Source organism: Cryptomeria japonica, chromosome 5 (genome assembly GCF_030272615.1).
Source record: "Cryptomeria japonica chromosome 5, Sugi_1.0, whole genome shotgun sequence".
Taxonomy (NCBI): Eukaryota; Viridiplantae; Streptophyta; class Pinopsida; order Cupressales; family Cupressaceae; genus Cryptomeria; species Cryptomeria japonica.
In genome coordinates this window covers 903,476,568-903,494,675 of record NC_081409.1, presented here as the reverse complement: position 1 = coordinate 903,494,675, position 18,108 = coordinate 903,476,568, and the positions used below count along the sequence as shown (strand labels likewise).

The following is an 18,108-nucleotide window of genomic DNA, read 5'->3' as shown; positions in this document are numbered from 1 at the left end:
TGAGAGGCCAAGCAGGCGACTCAAAAGGCACGGGACCAAAGCGAGAGACTCTTGGGCGAGGCAAACTGAGAAAGGGCGATCCCAGAGGCACGAAACCCAAGTCGAATTTGGACACTTCAAAAAATATAAATAATAAATAATTTTTTAAAAAAACCATACGGTCGTACGGGTCCGTATGATAGACATGTACGACAGTTGACCGTATGGTCGGAAAAAAAAAGGAAAAAAGGGGAAGCCACGATGGAATCACCATACGGTGGCGGTGGCAACACTGACGGTAGACACCACCGTGTGGTGGACATCACCGCCAACGGAGATATAAAACACCCAGTTGCTCCGTCGTCAGTGATCCACTGTACGGTTGAACTACGTTGGGCGTGCGGAAGGAGGACCGTACGGTGTGCATGGTTGACCATGTTGTCCGTACGCTGGAGGTGTGTCCGTACGGTAAGGAGGGTGTTGACTGCACGGGAAGGTGGCCATACGATTGGAGGTGTCAGTGTTGTTGTTGCCCATACGGGGAGGTTGTATGGCCGGGGTGCCATCGGGGACATTACAGAGGAAACAAAAAAAAAAAAAAAGACGACAACGACCAGATTGAAAAATCATTTGATGACGTGGAGCCAGGACACTGAAAATATTAGAGTGGAGAAGAAGGGTTTTGACATCTTAAAATATCACAGAAATGATGCGCTGCCCCTCGACCCCGCTGGGGCGTTGCCCCAGACCCCCAGTTTATTTTTGAGCTACAATACACACTTTGAGTCTGGCAAAGGGCATCAGAGAAGGCACGGTAAGTGTTGGGTTGTCCCGTACTATGAGAAAGAAGCCTGCAGCTAAGCATTGGCGGGGAAGCCATAAGCCGTAGAGGGAGACGGATTTGGAGGTTGTGAACAAACAGAGTTTGAGGGAAGGCATTGCAAGAACATGAAGTCATACGACACCAGAGAGTTATTTAGTTCAGTTATCAACCTTTGGGGAGTGTGATGGAGGATTTGAGGTGTCTCGTAGCCTTTGTGACAGAGGGTTGTGGCCACCTCCACGCATGAATGGTACGCTTTGAGGAACTCCGAGTATGTCTCGGCTGGACGTGAGGTTGCCTTGGTGGATGCACAGAGGGCTCAGGAGGAGCTGACCACCAGGTTGGAGACAGGAGTAGCGTGAGACTTAGTTCAGCGTACCCAGGAGTTGGATGTCAAGAGAGCAGCGCGGGTGGCTATCGAGGACAAATTGGCTAGGTAGACAGTATCATTTGAGTAGCAGTTGGTGGAGGCTATTTACCCTCGGGTGAATACTTAAAACATAAAGCACGTAATGCAGAATAATAACGCCATAGATATTAGACAAGTATATGAGATATTATTCCATTCATAATCGTGTGTTGCAAGTTACATTTTGAAGTATATAAAGATACCGAGGGGGTGCGAGTGCCAATCGTCGCACCACAACTACCACCGCTCGGCTGCCAACTAACAAACCCAATTACAACTTAATTAACTAGTCGTATTCCCGTATACAATGATGCAGCTAACATCATCCCCCCCAAAAGAAAAGTCGTCTCCAGGCGACTTACAACAAAAATGGAGATCATGCAACCTAGACTATATACATATCAGAAAAACTAGGGAGGGGGTTGAGGAAGCGTCCCTGAAACAGAAGGCTGAGATGCCGGTGTCTGGGCCGCCAAACAGGCACGGAGCTCATACACCTGTTGAGTGCGTACAATCACATCTCGCTCTGCCACCAATACTTTCTCCAAAGCTGTCTTCACCATGTGTGCGGCTTCCAGCAACTCCTCTTTTGTATCCGCTGCCTCCGTTGCGCAGACCAACCGAGTCTGCAACAGACTCCTCTTGGTACTGACAGCATCCAACTCCTGTTGCACGTGGCTCCTCACACTCTGCTCAGCCACCAGACGAATCTCTACCTTGGCCGTCTCTACCCGAGTCTCAGCCATCTCTGCGCGGGCCACCTCAAGTTGTGCCAACAATTGCGCCCTCTCGGCTGCCCAGGAGGCTTGCTGATTGGCCATCTCCTTCTCCAACGCTACTCGTGCAGCCTCGCGGACCGCGGACTCCTGCTGTGTACGCCTCAATGTATAATAGGCATCCCGATAGACATACTCGATCTCGCAGACAATTGCCGTCACCCGACTCTCCACAACGGGCTGACGCAGCCTCCAAGCCTGGAGCATCTCCTCTGTCTCAGTAGTCAGCCAACCTTGAGACTCAAAGCAGGTAGCAAAGGCTGTCGGGCAGCCCACCCGCATAAATTGTAAGACCTGCTCTAGCTCCACCACCACCTGCTGCAATGCTTGCGTTTGGGTAGCGGCCACCACCCGCCTACCCCTCGTCACCATGTCAGCTAGATAGGTCTCAATATCCTCCCCCGTTTGCGTCAAAGGTTGTGAAGTTTTTGGTGGAACGGACACAACCGCATCCTGCTGTGAAGGTACCTCCTCTGCCACCGAAGGTGTACCATCCCCTGGTGCCTGCCCAGAGGCGACCTCCCCTGCCTTGTTCCCAACTACGAGTCCTTGCGCCTTGCTCGATGAGTCGTCCAAGTCGACTACCTCCGCTCTAGTCTCTCGACACAGTGAGAATACAACAGCTCCCTCCGATTGTGCCAATGTCATCTGAAACCGCTGTGTGAGCCAGCTCTGCATAGCCATGACTGACGGGTCGGCACACATCTCTACGACCGGGGGATGGTTCGCTGTCGTCGGCTCCTCCAACAAAGACGCAGACACAGTCACCACTGCGTCACTCCCCACAACGTCCAACCGTACCTAAGGCTCTGTATCCACCACCTCCCTCAGCCCCTCCTCAGTGACCACTACCCGATGCGGTGACTCCTCCGTCCCTGACTCTGCCATGTCCTCCATAGGTGCCGCTGTGGTTGGGCTCGGTGGTGCTACTTGTTGCTGAAGGGGGCCAAGTGTAACTGGCGTGCGGCTCTGTCCGAAGGCTGAAATAAAGGTGTCGCCTACTCCAGATGATGGCAACGGCGTGCCCATCGGTAGCAGGGGTGGGGCAAACAGAACCCGCTCCTCCGTTGCCCTACTGCTATCATCCTCCTCTTTCGTTTTTGATTCCTCTGTGCTACTGGAATCCCTCCCGCTGTCAGGCTCCCCTGAAGCCGAGGCCGTATCTACCGCCCTTTTCCGTTTCATGGAAGAGTGCCCAATGTCCAAGTGCCTCCAATACATTATTGGAGGCTCACCTGCTGCCAACGGTCCCTGTGGCCGTACCTCCAGCTCTTCCTCTGGCACTGCTTCCCGTGTGGCCTCCAGGAACAACCCTATAGCGTAGTGAGGCATATAGAATGTGCAATGCTGCAGCGTCAAAAACTCATACATGCGCTCTGCAAGTAACGCGGCCCAATCATACACGATGCCATTCATCAACCTGTTCATCAGCATAATCTGAGGGAGGGCCATATCTGACACCCTACCCGACCTTGTCAATCTGCTCTTGATGACATCCATAATGCATCTCCAGTGGCCCTCCGCAACAAAAGTCTTACGGATTCCTCGACCCTTCGTGGCACTAGCCATGCTATCCAACTTTATTGTCGTCAAGTTCCTGGAGATTAATTTAATCCATCGCTCCTTCTCTTCCCGCTTCATCTTTTTAGCCTTCAATTTTATTTTCTTGCCCTGGCTGCCTGGAATGCCGAATACCCTCGTGAAATCCCCTGCTTTGAAGGATATAGTAACATCCCTCCCGAGGTATTCAAACGTGTTGATGCATGCGTGCCTGTCGAAGTTGTCTACCATGAACTGGAGGGCACCCTCATACTCCCGGATAGGAAATACGGGCATCCGAATAGCCCACTCTACTTGTGCCTTTCGGAGATTTTGCTTCACGAGATCATTGTTGGGAGTGTCCTGCCACCATTTTCGGCACTCCGACCCATTCAAGCCTTCAAAGGTGATGTTCTGGGGGGTTAATGTATTTTTCGCACTTACGGCAACCTGTGGTGCCTTTTGCTTTTGCTTTTTTCGGGCGTTGGCATCCATGGTGCCGCCTGCAACACGTACGCCTGACGCTAAAACCCTGGTATTGCTATCCCTCTTGCTGCTACTGGAGGAAGCGTGCAGCTGTTTTTTCCAACTTTTCCCTGCTGAATCCATTAATCTCTGTATAACTGAATTCCTGAATTCCTGTTAAAAAATCATACGGTCTTAGGCACCTTCGTAACGACCTCCTTTTTCTTGTGTGGCTGCGTGGTCTACCTATGGCGGTCCTTTTTCCCTTGCGTGGCTGTGTGGTTTGCTTCTTGCGTGGGCTGTGCGGGGCTGTGCGGGCGTCTTTCTTTTTGTGGCTGCTGTGTTTTTCGTTGCTTCTTTGTTTGCCTTTTGCGCGGGGTTTATTGTGGCCGTGTGCAGGCTGTGCGGCGTTGTGCGGGCTGGGCTCTTCTTTTTATTTCCGTTTGCGCGGGGGTTTATGCAGTTGGCAGTGTGTGGGTGATCACCGCACAGTGGCATCCACCGCCGGTGGCCCCACTTTTTTTTTAATTTAAAAAAATAAAAAATTTCTATCTTATAATAGACTGACAAACATCCAGACTAGAGGGGCCAAGTTCCCTCCGTTTGTGATAAATCTTTAATTTCGATCCATTGACGACGTCTAGCACCTCCTTCCCGTCCAGCGTCCACAACTTAATCGCCCCGTTGGTATTGACCTCGCGTACCTTGAAGGGCCCTAGCCATCGCACTTTCCATTTCCCAGGTTTGATTTCGTTCTTCCCTTTGAATTTCAACACTAGCTATCCGGGAGTAAACTTCATTCGCCGAAGGTGCTTGTCGTGCCACACCTTTCGTCTTTGCTGGGCTGTCTCTGTGGCCCATTGTGCCAGCATTCTTTTTTCGTCCAACTTACTTAAGGCATACAGTCTCTCCCTCAGGCTTTCCATATCCCCGAGTTTGTTCTCTTCTACTATTACCATGAACTCCGCTAGCACCATCGCTTCCTGACCGTACATGAGTTGGAACGGAGTCTGACCCGTGGTCACTTTGTAAGTCGTTTTGTAGGCCCATAGTACAGAGGGTAACCTCTCTTCCCAATCTTCCTTTTCTACCCCGTAGGACTAATGAATTAGCGATACCAATATTTTGTTTGTGGCCTCCACTTGGCCATTGGCACGTGGGTAGTACGGGCTCGATAATGAGTGAAAAATCTTGAACTCTGATGTCAACAGCCGTATGACATGGTTCACGAAGTGGCCCCCCCGGTCACCGGTCAACTGAATAGGTATACCATATCGCGTAATGATTTGTTCGTAAATAAATTTTGCCGTGCTTACTGCCGAATTATCAGGGAGAGCCCTTGCCTCCACCCCCTTGGTCAAGTATTTTGTCGCAACCACAATGTATCGGCACCGTCGTGTGCGGCTGGCCTTAAGAGGACCCACAAAGTCGAATCCCCATCGTTCAAAGAGTTCCTATGCGTGCGACGGGTTGAGGGGCATGAAGTCCCGCTTCAGAGGTTTGCCCGCCCGTTGGCAAGTGTCGCACCCCACGACCCACTCCCCGGCGTCGTGATGTACGGTTGGCCACCACAGTCCTGCCAGAAGCACTTTGCGGGCTGTAGTGTCTTGGCCCATATGTCCACCTACGGGTCCTTCGTGTGCCTCCCTTAATACGCTCGAGACTTCTTCCTCCATGACACAACGCCTTAATACCTGGTCCGGCCCCATTTTGTAGAGTAACCTGTTGATGAGCGAAAAAGGCCTGCTCCTTAATACGAGCTTTCTCCGTTCCCCTGGAGGCATACCCTCCGAAAATCGGGACGTCGATAGGTACTCTCCAATCTTCCTGTACCACGAAGGGAGTATGGCTATTTGGAACAAGTGTGCATCCGGAAAATCATCATTTACTCCCTCTGGAGGTTCCCTCGACTTAATCTGGGACAGTTAGTCGGCTATGACATGACTTTGCCCTGGTCTTACCACAATTAAAAATGTGAACTCCTGTAGTAGCAATAGCCAACGGCTTATCCTCCCCTGGATAATAGGCTTGTTTACCAAGTACATGAGTGCCTAGTGGTCTACGTAAAATGTGAATGGTGTGGCCAGGAGGTAATGACAGAATTTTTGTACGACATAAACCATACCGAGGGCTTCACGTTCTGTGGTACTGTAGTTCTTTTCCGCCTTCGAGAGCAACCTGTTGGCAAAATAAACGGGGTGGTCCAACCCGTGTCCTCCTACTTGGGCTAATGTAGCCCCGATGGCATAGTTTGAGGCATCCACGTGAACGTGGAATTCCTTATCCCAATTCGGGTATGCCAGTATGGGTGCTCCCATCAACCTTGTCTTCAGCTCTTCAAAGGCCTTGCTCTGTGGCTCTGCCCAAATGTATGGTTCCCCTTTCCGTGTCAACTTATCCAACGGGTGGGACACCTCAGCAAAGTTCTTGATGAACCTCTTGTAGTACCCCACATGACCAAGGAAGGACTTTATCCCCGTGACGTTCGTAGGAGGTTCCATTTCTACTATTACCCGAATCTTGTCCGAGTCCGTTTTCAATCCTTCCTTACACACAATGTGTCCCAGCAATCTTCCCTGTGGTACCATGAATCTACATTTCTTCGGGTTGAGGGCCAACCGTGCCCTCCGACATCTCTCTAGGCACTCCCCGAGAGTTTTTAAGTGGATGTCCTGTCCGCTGTAAATAGACCAATCATCCAGGAAGGCTTTGAAGTTCCCCACCGACATCTTGTCGAAGATGTGCAAGATGATGCGCTGAAAGGTGCCAAGTGCATTGCATAGACTGAAGGGCATTCGGTTGTATGCGTACACATCGTCCTCCACCACGAAGGTTGTTTTCAACTTATCTTCCTCTGCAATGGATATCTGGTTGTATCTAGAGAACCCATCCATGAAGGAATAGATTTCATGTCCAGCTACTTCCTCCAAGATGCTGTCGGTGAAGGGTATGGGAAACGGGTCTTTAATAGTGACAGCGTTCAGGCATCGGAAGTCTACACAGATCTGGATCTGATTGGCCTCTTTCTTGAGGGAAATCACAATGGGAGACACCCATTGGCTTGTCTGCACTTTGAAGATTATTCCCGCTTCCAACATCCACTCAATTTCGTTGTTCACCCATGCAGCATAATTTTTGTTCATACGGTAAGGCCGCTTCCTTACCGGTTGGGCTCCCGGTACTAATGTTATTCGGTGTACACACAACTCTGGAGGCACGCCCTTCAAGTCCTTGTATGTCCATGCAAAGACATCCTTGTATTCAAGGAAAATTTTGAAGGTTGCGGCCTTCAGTATTGGATTCCAATCATCTCCGACAAGGATGATCTTGGGGTCACTTGTCCCCCCAATATTTGTCTCCTTTAAATTGGCTTCTTGATATTTAATGGGCTCCCCCTTTGGGAATTGGTGTGCCGACGTCTCATTCACCGAGGCCTCCCCTTCCTTGTACTCGGCATATTCTGGGGGAAATATATCTGGTTCTTCCTCGATGCTCAATACATTGCACGAGGGTGTAAATAATCCATAATCTCCCATTTGCCAATGGAAGAGGCCATTCAAGGAGTCCCCGTCGTCCCTTGAGCATGCCTCCAGTTCTAACACCCCTTCATCACTAGGTTCCATGCGGCGTTCGTCTCCGCCCTCCACCAACTGGTCTCCCTCAGATTCCGAGTTGGAGGAGGATGCCAACTCCTCACTCACCATCTGCGTACGAAGATCGATCACGTACTTCCTCCCCACGTTTTCCAAGGACAGAGTATTACGCTTCTAGTTATGGTTCGCTTTTGCTGCAATGAGCCACCCACGCCCGAGGATGGCGTCATACCCTTTCTGCTTCTAGGGAATTACTACAAAATCCAGCATGAAGGGTTGCGTGCCAATCATCACTTGCTGGCCCATGAGGGTACCAAGGGGTTTAATCCCATGTTGATCTGCCCCTAGTAGGTTGAACGTAGGGGGCCACAACGTCGGCTTTCCCAGTTTTTTCCATGTCGCCTCTGGGAGTACATTTACTCCGGACCTTCCGTCCACAATAGTGTCTGTCAAGGTAGTCCCCAGTATACCCATTTCTACCACCGCCGGGTGGCGTCCGCTGTTGACTACCAACACCATGGGGTCGACCGTGGGGCTGACAACCTCCCTAAACACGGGGTCGGCTGTGGGGCTCACAACCTCCCTCGTTTTCACTTGTGAGGGTACAGAGTTTAAGATAGCCGTTTTTAGCTGCGGCATGGTCTCCAGGAGGTCTTGAATTCTCACGGGTACTTCTATCTGCAATATTTGCCGTAAGATTTCCTCTTATCCCCTCGTCCTTGGTGGACTTGCTGTCAGGTGGTTGTTCTGTCCTTGTGCGGCCATTTCCTTTGTGATCTCGTCTCTGGCCCCTCGCACTCTCTCGGTCTCCATGTGGGGATTTGGGTAGGCAACCTTTTTAGCCTGCGCCCTTGTGATTGCCAACACTTTTGCCTTAGTGGGTTCTATGTTTAGAAAGTTTACACCAGGCTTCGGGCAATTTGCGTCCTCATGGTCGCCTGGCCCGCACCATCGGCAGAGGTGCTGAGGGTTGGCTTCCTTTGTGCAATCGCGGGTGAAGTGTCCCCACTGATTGCAGGCCCTACACTGAATCATTGGCCGGCCCTTGGCGTCATACTAGATCCGGTTTCTGTTATTGTTATTGTTATTGTTATTATTTCTTCTGCCGCCGCATCTATTATCCCGGTATCCTCCAGATGATGCCGTTGTGTTAGTTTGTTGGACCGTACCCGCTGGTGTGGATGTTGTGGCTTGCTCCGTGAACAGCACCTGGTTCATTTGCGTGCTTCGGGTTTTCATGTTGTATGGGCACTCCATGGTGGAGTGTCCCATCACTTGGCAAATCTCGTAGAATGCCTTCTTCGGGCAAGTACCCTTTGTGTGCCCCTCCTCTTTGCACTCAGTGCACCATATGTCCCCTTCGGTCCGACTAGTGCTTCTCATTGTTTTGAATTCCCTTCTCATTCGCTCCATGTCTTTCTGAAGCGCTTGCACCCGTTTGCTAGCCTCATTGTCGCTGTTGTTTTCCTGTGACGAGTCATCCTCCTTGGACGAGCTATCCTCCTTCTTTTTCTTCGATGTCTTGGTCTCGCTCTCGAGATCCATCGCTCTATTGTATGCATCTTCGTACGATGTAGGTGGAACGATTTTCATCTTCTTTCGGAGGGAATGCTTTAGTCCCTCCACGAACCATCGCTTTTTCAACCCATTTGCTGGTTGACTCTCCATTTTTCCCAGTAGTTCCTTCAGCCGCCGACTATAAGCTCGCACTGTCTCGTTCTTATTTTGCTTCGTTCCATAGATCTCGACGACTATTTCATTGTCATCTCTCAGGAGACGGAACTCTATCCCAAACTCCTTCAAATCGAGCCATGTGCTGACTTTGGCCTTATCCATATCTGAGTACCAGTCTATGGCCACTCCCCTCAAGGTTGCTGGGAATTGTGTTACCCATTCATCTTGATTGATAACACTGTTTGCTAACCATATGGTTTCGCACGTTCGACAATGGCGAACGAGATCTTCCTTCCCGTCACCATTGAACTTCGGTAGTTTCTGTTTACCTGCCATTGATGGGGGTCGTCTCCCCTGCGGTCACTGTTGCTGTGTATGAGCCCCTGCGCCGCTCCCTCCAGTGCCCGTGGTGTGTCCTGCGTGGGTGACTGGTAGTACCGTGTTCTGCCTGCCGTGCGTCGCACCTACAGCCATACAGTTGCCCTCCCCTTTGCTCTCACCCGCGCCCACTCCTGGTTCCCGTTGGTGATCTTCACTCCGTGGTGTAAGGGATAAGTTTCTAAACTGATACCGCGTCTCCTTGACTAGATTTTGCCGTAACCTTGTTTCTTCCAGAAACTCTTCGTGGCTCTGCGTCCTACGATGCTCTGGCGACGCGTAGAAATTTCTGTCGGCTTCTGCACCCTCTGTGACACCTCCTTGGTTCCCCTCGGGCCACCCTTCGGTAGGTCATCCTTCGGCAAGTTGCCTCAGCCTCCGTCTACGTTCTACTTGCTGCTCCAGAATCAAGGCCCTCTGCGCAGCCTCTCACTCGTCCGTTTCTGCTTTGTTATTTCTATCTTTATTCAATAGGTTGGGCATTAATTGTCGCACATTTCCATAACTCACAATACATAAATCAAAACACGTCTTTATTAATTCATTTCCTCCAATACAACTTGTGTCAATGACACTTTTATTTGAATATAAAAAGTTCAAGGTTCAATTCCCTCCTGACCTGGCGCCATCTCGTTCCGTTTCCCGTCGGCTGTTTTCTTCGTAGCGTTGAAGGATTTGTTGGCGTCGCTCTTCCTGGGCAATCTCCTCCAGGCGAGCCTGTTGTGCCAATGATGCCTGTGCAAGCAACTGGGGGAGGTGGTTCATCAACCGGTTTACTACTGGGCTAACCTCCAGCGCTGTCCACACGGCACTTGGTGAGATTTCCGCCTCCGCCGCCTCTCGTCGAATGTAGGTCTGGATGGCTACCTGGAGCAAAATTGAAAATTCTCGTGTTGCCGTGTCTTCTCCTGTGTAAAGTTCTGTTCGTGCGTCGTCGGCCTCTGGGTTTATTTCACCAACGGGTAGGCCCATCGTGTCCGTGTGCCATCCGTGTCTTCCGTTCCCGAGTACGTCTAGGCAACGACGCCAAATGTTTACCCTCTCGGGTGAATAACTTAAAACATAAAGCACGTAATGCAGAATAATAACGCCATAGATATTAGACAAGTATATGAGATATTATTCCATTCATAATCGTGTGTTGCAAGTTACATTCTGAAGTATATAAAGATACCGAGGGGGTGCGAGTGCCAACCGTCGCACCGCAACTATCACCGCTCGGCTCCCAACTAACAAACCCAATTACAACTTAATTAACTAGTCGTATTCCCGTATACAATAATGCGGCTAACAGAGGCTGAGACTGAAACGCGTGTTTTGCAGACAAGTTTGGTTTAGGCACAAGAGGACTGTGATGTCAAGGAAAAAAAAAACTCCTTGCAGAAGCAATAATGGTGAAATCCGCATTTGAGCATCGGATGGTAGCAGAAAAGGGTTTTCAGGCGAGGACGCAGCAAGTGTATAAGTTCCGGGCTCGACTGGCGTCAGCAGTTCTGTTTAATGTCATCTCTATTTTGTATTAAGTCATCCGGAGACGACTTCTTTTCTTTGGGGGGGGATGATGTTGGCGGCAATATTGTACACAGAAATAAAACTAGTTAATTAAGTTGTAATTGTGTTGGTTAGTTGGCAACCGAGGGGTGGCAGTTGCGATGCGACGGTTGGTGCTCGCACCCCCTCGGTATCTTTATATACTTCCGAATGTAACTTAGGAAAACAATTATGAATGGAATAAAATCTCTTATATTTTATTTGATATCTATGGCATTATTATTCTGCATTACGTGTTTTATCTGTGTACTTTAAGTTATTCACCCGAGAGGGCAAACAACTACATCACATACAAACTGCTCAATCTGAAAAAATATCACACTCAGCTCAGGTTGAACGATCTCTGCACAATATATCTCTCCACGATTTTTCTCACAAAAAAAAAACCCTCACATCCTGAGATGTAACTTTAAAAACAGCACCACGACCTTGGTGCTAGTGTCAAAAAAAAATCATGCGTACAAGCAAGTATATCATTAATAATCTCCTTCAAAAGCTCCTGCAAACAGACCAATTCTTTTCTTAATTTTTTGAAAAATATATTCAGAGGTAGTTGCAGCCTATCTTTTTTACACCTCCCATACAGCTCACAATATACTTAAACAAAGTAAGGCATTTTCAATTCCGTGTTTAAACACAACTTCATGCACATAACTGTCAAACCTGCAAACGTAAATCTCAAAAAGTAAATTCTGATCGGTTCAAACTTGCAAATGTAAACCTCAAAAAGGAAATTCTGACCGGTCAGAAAGGCATTACAAAGCCTTTAAACAGCTCCACTATCTCCCACCGACAAACAAAAAGAATTGCTTAAAAAAAGCCAATCTGACACCGCTGAATATGAAATAAGTTTGCTGCCATATGCAAAAGAATCTCACAGCCCATAAAAAACAATCATGCCTCTTTTCAACGACTAGTTTGAAGAGTCACCTTTCAAAGGAAGACGTGGCAAATCTGACTTGGCATACACATAGACAAGCAGCCAGTTGAGGTAGACAGGTAACCAGGTGAAGTAGACACACAAACAGCTCAAGTAGACACCCAACCAGCTCAACCACCCAAGCAGGCAGCTCAACCAACCAACCAAGCAGCTGAAACACACAACCAAGCACCTCAAGCGGACAACCAGGCAGCTCAATCTATTACTTTGAGTAATCCTCTGAGATTTATACTACCTTGAATCATCATCCTTTGACATCAATGACAAAATATCCAACAAATACTTCATGACTCATGCCTTGTCAAGGGTCAAGGTTTCGAAGTGTTGCATACTACTTGGTACCATGTGAAAGGGATGCCCACACCTCCTACTCTGATAAGATGCAAGCAAGAAGTTATTGGGCATTGGGATTCGTAGATGCTCAAGAGGAAGTACTTGGGTAAAGAAATGAACAATAATCTGCCACCAAAAAGATATATGGAAGGAATCAGTGGAGCTCAAAGTTCAAGGATGACAAGAAACCAATATTGATACAATAATCGAAAATTGAAATTGGAAATCTTTATCGGAGCATGTTGGCAATCCTAAGTAGAACTACACTTAAAGGCCAAGAGGGTTTTCATCCTTGAAAGTTGAAACCAAGAAATTTAGAAAGTTTTCATCCCTGGGAACAAAAGAAGAATGCATATTCATTCTTGAGAAATGAAATTGTTCTAAAGAGCAAGACCCTTTTCAAAAATGTTCCTCTCTTTTGTAACTTTTTTGAGAAATTAAAATAATATATTTTTTTAACAATTATTTCCTCAAAGTTATAAAAATATAATGAAGTGTCCTTTTTACACACTATTTTGCACCTTGGGTCTAACAACACTTTATTTAATCTCTTATAGCTACCTTTCTAATAATCAAATATAAGTTATCTTTTAGTTTTGTTTTATAAATTAAAGTTACCTTTCAACAACTTAATTTAGTCATTTAATTAAATTCCTTTTTTACCACCTCATTAGCCTATGGAAAAAGATGCAAAAAAATAAGTTAAGAGTCATCAATGAATTTACACTTGAGAAAGGTTCACGATAGTCCTCCCTCCCCAAAATTGCTTGTCCACAAGCAATTACAAATTGGGATGCTCTAGAATTTGCTCTCCTTCTCAAGTGGCATCCTCAAGTAGCAGATCCTTCCAATGAACCAAAAAAAATTTTATGCTTCAATTTCCTAATGTCAACAATCTCTTACTTTGTTTGGCAGTTCCAACTCATAGGCAACTTCCCCAATCCTTTGCTTGATTCTATATGGTCCATAAAAATGGAGTTTAAGCTTCTTTGCTCCATTCCTTTTCGATAACATTCCTTTTATAAATTTTTCGAAGAATTTTAAAGTGATATTATTTTCTTTTTGACAATTATTTCCTCAAAGTTATAGAAATATAATAGTGTCTTTTTTACTCACCTTTTTGCACCTTGGGTTTGATGACACTTTATTTAATCACTTATAATGATCTTTTAATAAATTAAATATAAGTTGACTTTTAATTTATAACTTAAAGTTACCTTTTAACAACTTAATTTTATTATTTAATTAATTTTTTTTTTTTCCACCAACCATTAGCCTATGGGAAAAAATGCGAAAAATAGGCTAAGGGTCATCAGTGAGCTTACACTCAAGAAGTGAACATGACATTATTTGTACCATTGATTTTCTATTGGGATATTGGTAATGAGCATATCGAGACTACTTGATATGTGGCTTAGTACAAATTATTTAAGGTTGTGGATACTGCCTCTTGTTGATCATACTTATGCCCTTGAGTTGTAAGTTGAAAACCCGAAGGACGACTTACAAACACATCCCATTATGTTGAAAATCCAAAAGGGCAGCTTAATGGTACTTGGAGAAACATCACGATTTCAAGTTCTTTGAGCATGGTACTTGGAGACTTCTCAAATTATCCATCGAGGATTTGTCTTTGCAACATATTGCCGCAACATCTAATCTTCAACTTAACGCCTAAGATTGCACACTACATTATGGTTTTTGATGACTCTGTATGGAGCAAGATCATCATATACCTTCATTTTCAAAACAATTTTTCCTATCACAGGAGCAGTTTTAAATGTGTCAATATCGAGTAGTTCGCATGTTTAGCTTGACAAAAAGTCATTTTGGTTTACTCATGGGAAAATCAGCCTCTGTTATTTAGTCTTAAGGTCACACAAGATAGTCGGCACACTTTTGGACTATACTCACAAGCATCGTCAACTTGGGTTCTTCATTTTTCACCCACAAAAGTGACAAGTATAGAAGTTGGACAACCTTCTTTTTGCAAATTTCATCACTCAAAGAAAATGGTGGTGAAGAATCTCACATCAAACGGGTGTGGTATTCTCTCTAAATGGGATATAGCATCATAGAAAGTTGGGTCAACTCGAGAAAACAAACTGAGGTCTATATAACAAGTCCACATCTTGGTTCTTGAAAATTTGCAGATGGGAATCTCTTAGGAAAAGCTTTTTGCAAAACAATGGAGCTTTGTATCAAGCAAAAAGAGGCTATGTTACCCCAAGTTTCCGAGACGGGGACAATAGGGGACGGGGGTACGCGTTTTGGGGACGGTGATTTTTTTTGCCAATTTTGGGGACGGCTAGGGGACGGCAAAGGGGACGGCTATATAAAAGTAGGGAAAATTAAAATATATAGGAAAATTTAAAATATGCATATGAAAACATGGACAAAACATGCACTTATCCATTATAGAACCTTAACATATAAGAACTAGTAGAGTTCTTATGGCAAATTTGTGTTAAATTGAGAGTCAAAGTCAAATTGCTTATAGAATTCATTGTCTATATGCAGAATTTATGGGGACGTCCCCTAGGAGTCCTCTGTCCCCGGGATGGGGACAGCTGAAAAAAATACTGGGGATAGAAAAGAGGTGTCATCAACAGGTTGTCCAATGTGCGACACAAATAGTGGTTCTACCACCACTACTATTGATTAGGGGGATGTAAAAATAATGTACATGATCCTAGGAGTAGTAGAATAATATTTTATAGTTTGTATTTCTTAGCTACATTAGAAGCTAAAACTCATCTAGAAGATAAAGTGAACAATTATTTTCATTTTGTTAAATATGCATATTTTGATTGAATGAGTGAAGCTTTCATTGCATTTTTTTTTGGTTGTCCAAGTCCTCTCCATTGTTAATCTTTCTTGCATTACATTCTCATGCTTGGCATTACTCTCAAACTTTGTTAACAGGTTCGCTTATATAGGCCAGTATATGGCAAAAATATGGTCCTCATATGGGTTCAGGACAGCCTTGGGTTTGTGCAGGGTTTGGCTCCAAACCCAAAGAGGGGCTCCCATTTGTGCTGCATAAAATACAAAATTTGAATGTAATAAAACACGAGGGTTTGCTTAGGGTGAGTCAAACGAAAGTAAAAAAACCTTAAATTCAAATTTTATATTCCCTTTGAAAATTTACATCAAAATTTATACAAAGGAAAATTGAAGTTATTCATGAATAGTAATAAGGGAGCAGAGAGGAAACAAAAATTTAATTGTAAACTTCCATAAATTATAATTTTAAAATGTTTTATACCTAATTGTAAATGTCCACACTCTTTTCTATATTGTATATTATTTATAAAATAAAATATTAAAATTATATATAATATAAAACATATCATATTTGAATACAGATTATTAATTTATTTATATATTTATAGATTTTAAATGTTATTAATTGTCATTAATGCCATATTAAATATTATATAATATATTTATATTTAAATATTCTATTAGCTCCCAAATCCTCATTAAGTATCAATTTTTTAGTCTTACAATATAACTACCTATTGTCAACTCATAAGTTAGTTCCCATATACAAAACAAAATTGGAGAATACAGATTCCAAACAACCTCTAAGGCAACCATGATTAGATGTGTGAAGCAGAAGTTGATGCAGCTGTAAAAATGCAAAATGAAGGTTTGAAGGAGCAATACAAAAATGTGTGCTACTGTGTCCTAGCTGATGATCAGAAATTGTTTGGTTCCATGTTTGCAATCATACGGGAAAGTTTGAAAATTGAAAAAAAACAAAAAAACAAAGGGTTTTAGGGGTTTATAGACAAAAATTCATGGTTTATTTGGAAAAGTCAACAATTTTTTGAATTACACGTGTGAAATGAGGTTTTCTTCATTTTTTATATAACCCAGGCACATCAGAGGTGGAAGGTCCATTTAAAGCACGGGCACCCACATTTTTTGGCCTTTTGACTACGCTTAAAACCATTTCTTGTGTTCAACAAATACAATGAACATGCGTCAAGAACCATGCAGTTATTTATCTTTGTGAAAACATGGCATACTGAAGAAATTATATGGCATTTTGAAAATGTTTGATGCCTCAGCAATGTTAGGAGATTCTTTAGAATGATGCATAAATGTAATTAGGAAACCTGGAACCGATCTTAATTTCTAGCTATTTCCTGAAATTATATAACTATTATTCCTAATATGTCACTGGTCAAACATACATCCATAATATCTAAAGCCCATGGTTGCAGAAATTGTGATTTAATCATGATAAATTGCCATTTGGGAGTGATTGTAATTTTGTCGACCTAAAAATTGTGATTTGAAGCAAAAATAGGGTCAATGAGTCTTTAATTGATAGAAGTTGCAAATTTGCAATTCTATCACATGACAAAATTCACATGTTGCCAGTTGCAATTGAATTACAATTTTCTATGATTTTTTGGTTTAAAATAAAGTATTTCAGGGATTTTTGCTATTGCTGTGGCAAATTTTCCTGATTTTTCCCTAACCCTTATCCAATCTTTTGGTTTGTGGATTTATTTCCAAGAGAGATTTTTGTCATTATGATCTAAACTAATATTTTACCCTTTCCATTTTGTTGCTTTGTTGTAACCAATGTGGTAAATCTATGAATTTTCTTTTTTCGCTAATGTCTATTTCATTAGCCAACTGATAATTTATGGATGGTATGCAGGCTCTTACATCATATGTCTTACAACTTGTGTTCCTAGAACAAACTCCGTCAGTTGTCGGTCTTTCCGGAGCTGCACTTGTTTTTGTATCAACCGTGACCATAGCATACTTTGGAAGAGATAAGATTTCAGATTCTTAGTTGTAACTATTGATCACCACTCCTGGTGTAGGATTAATTTATTATGCATTTATATTTAGAAGATAATTCATTATTAATTATTCTTTATGGTCTACACTCTCAATTTTTATTGTAGAAAATATTCATGTTGGCCAATTTAAATTTTGACCAGAGAAAATACATTGGCCGTTTAATAAATCTTTCTCATCAAACAAGAGATGGTAACAGTCACTTGTGCTCAGTCAATTCATTTATATTAGTATATTGTTTGCCAAACTAGAATGTCCATGAAATAATAGTTATTGAAGAAAACCATCTTAAAATATCTCGGAGTACAAAAGAAAATGTAATAATACAAACTACGAGAGATACTCTACAGATAAAATATAACAAAATATAACAAGCACAAATTATTTTTGATTAACTACAATTGAGATTTGGTCATTTAAAAAAAATGCCATGCATACAAGCTACTTTATCTACATAGATCTTCAACCGACCTTGGACACCAATAATTCTTACGTGGGCTGTTTGGTAAAGTTGCAGCTGCAATAGCATTGTTTGCTTTAATTTAGACATAATGACTTGTTATTATCATCAATATTTTTAGGAGAAATACTCTTGAAGTACAATTATTTGTCAATGTAAAGGTTATTAATATTTATGGTACTTTGTGTAAGTACAATTATTTGTCAATGTCAAGGTTATTAATATTTATGGTACTTTGTGTATGTCATTGTTTCACAATGGAATGATTGATACTATTGTATGTTCTAGGCGTGACAAACTAAAACATAAAAAGTTCCAAGTGGAGCAACTTTTTACTTGTTCGGTTTAAAGGTCGTGAAGA

At 43.9% G+C, this 18,108-nt stretch overlaps 1 protein-coding gene across 3 annotated transcripts in view; it reads left to right on the top strand.

Annotated features, from left to right (window-relative positions):
- The window catches only part of LOC131034649 (probable transporter vicT), a 203,985-nt gene extending 186,451 nt beyond the window's left edge, over nt 1-17,534 (top strand). For all 3 annotated transcript variants that reach the window (XM_057966212.2, XM_059221844.1, XM_057966211.2), the window contains one exon: nt 17,142-17,534. In XM_057966212.2, the coding sequence (XP_057822195.1) occupies nt 17,142-17,279 (138 nt within the window). In that variant the 3' untranslated portion in view covers nt 17,280-17,534. The remainder of the gene's footprint in view (nt 1-17,141) is intronic.
- The last annotated feature ends 574 nt before the right edge of the window (nt 17,535-18,108 follow it).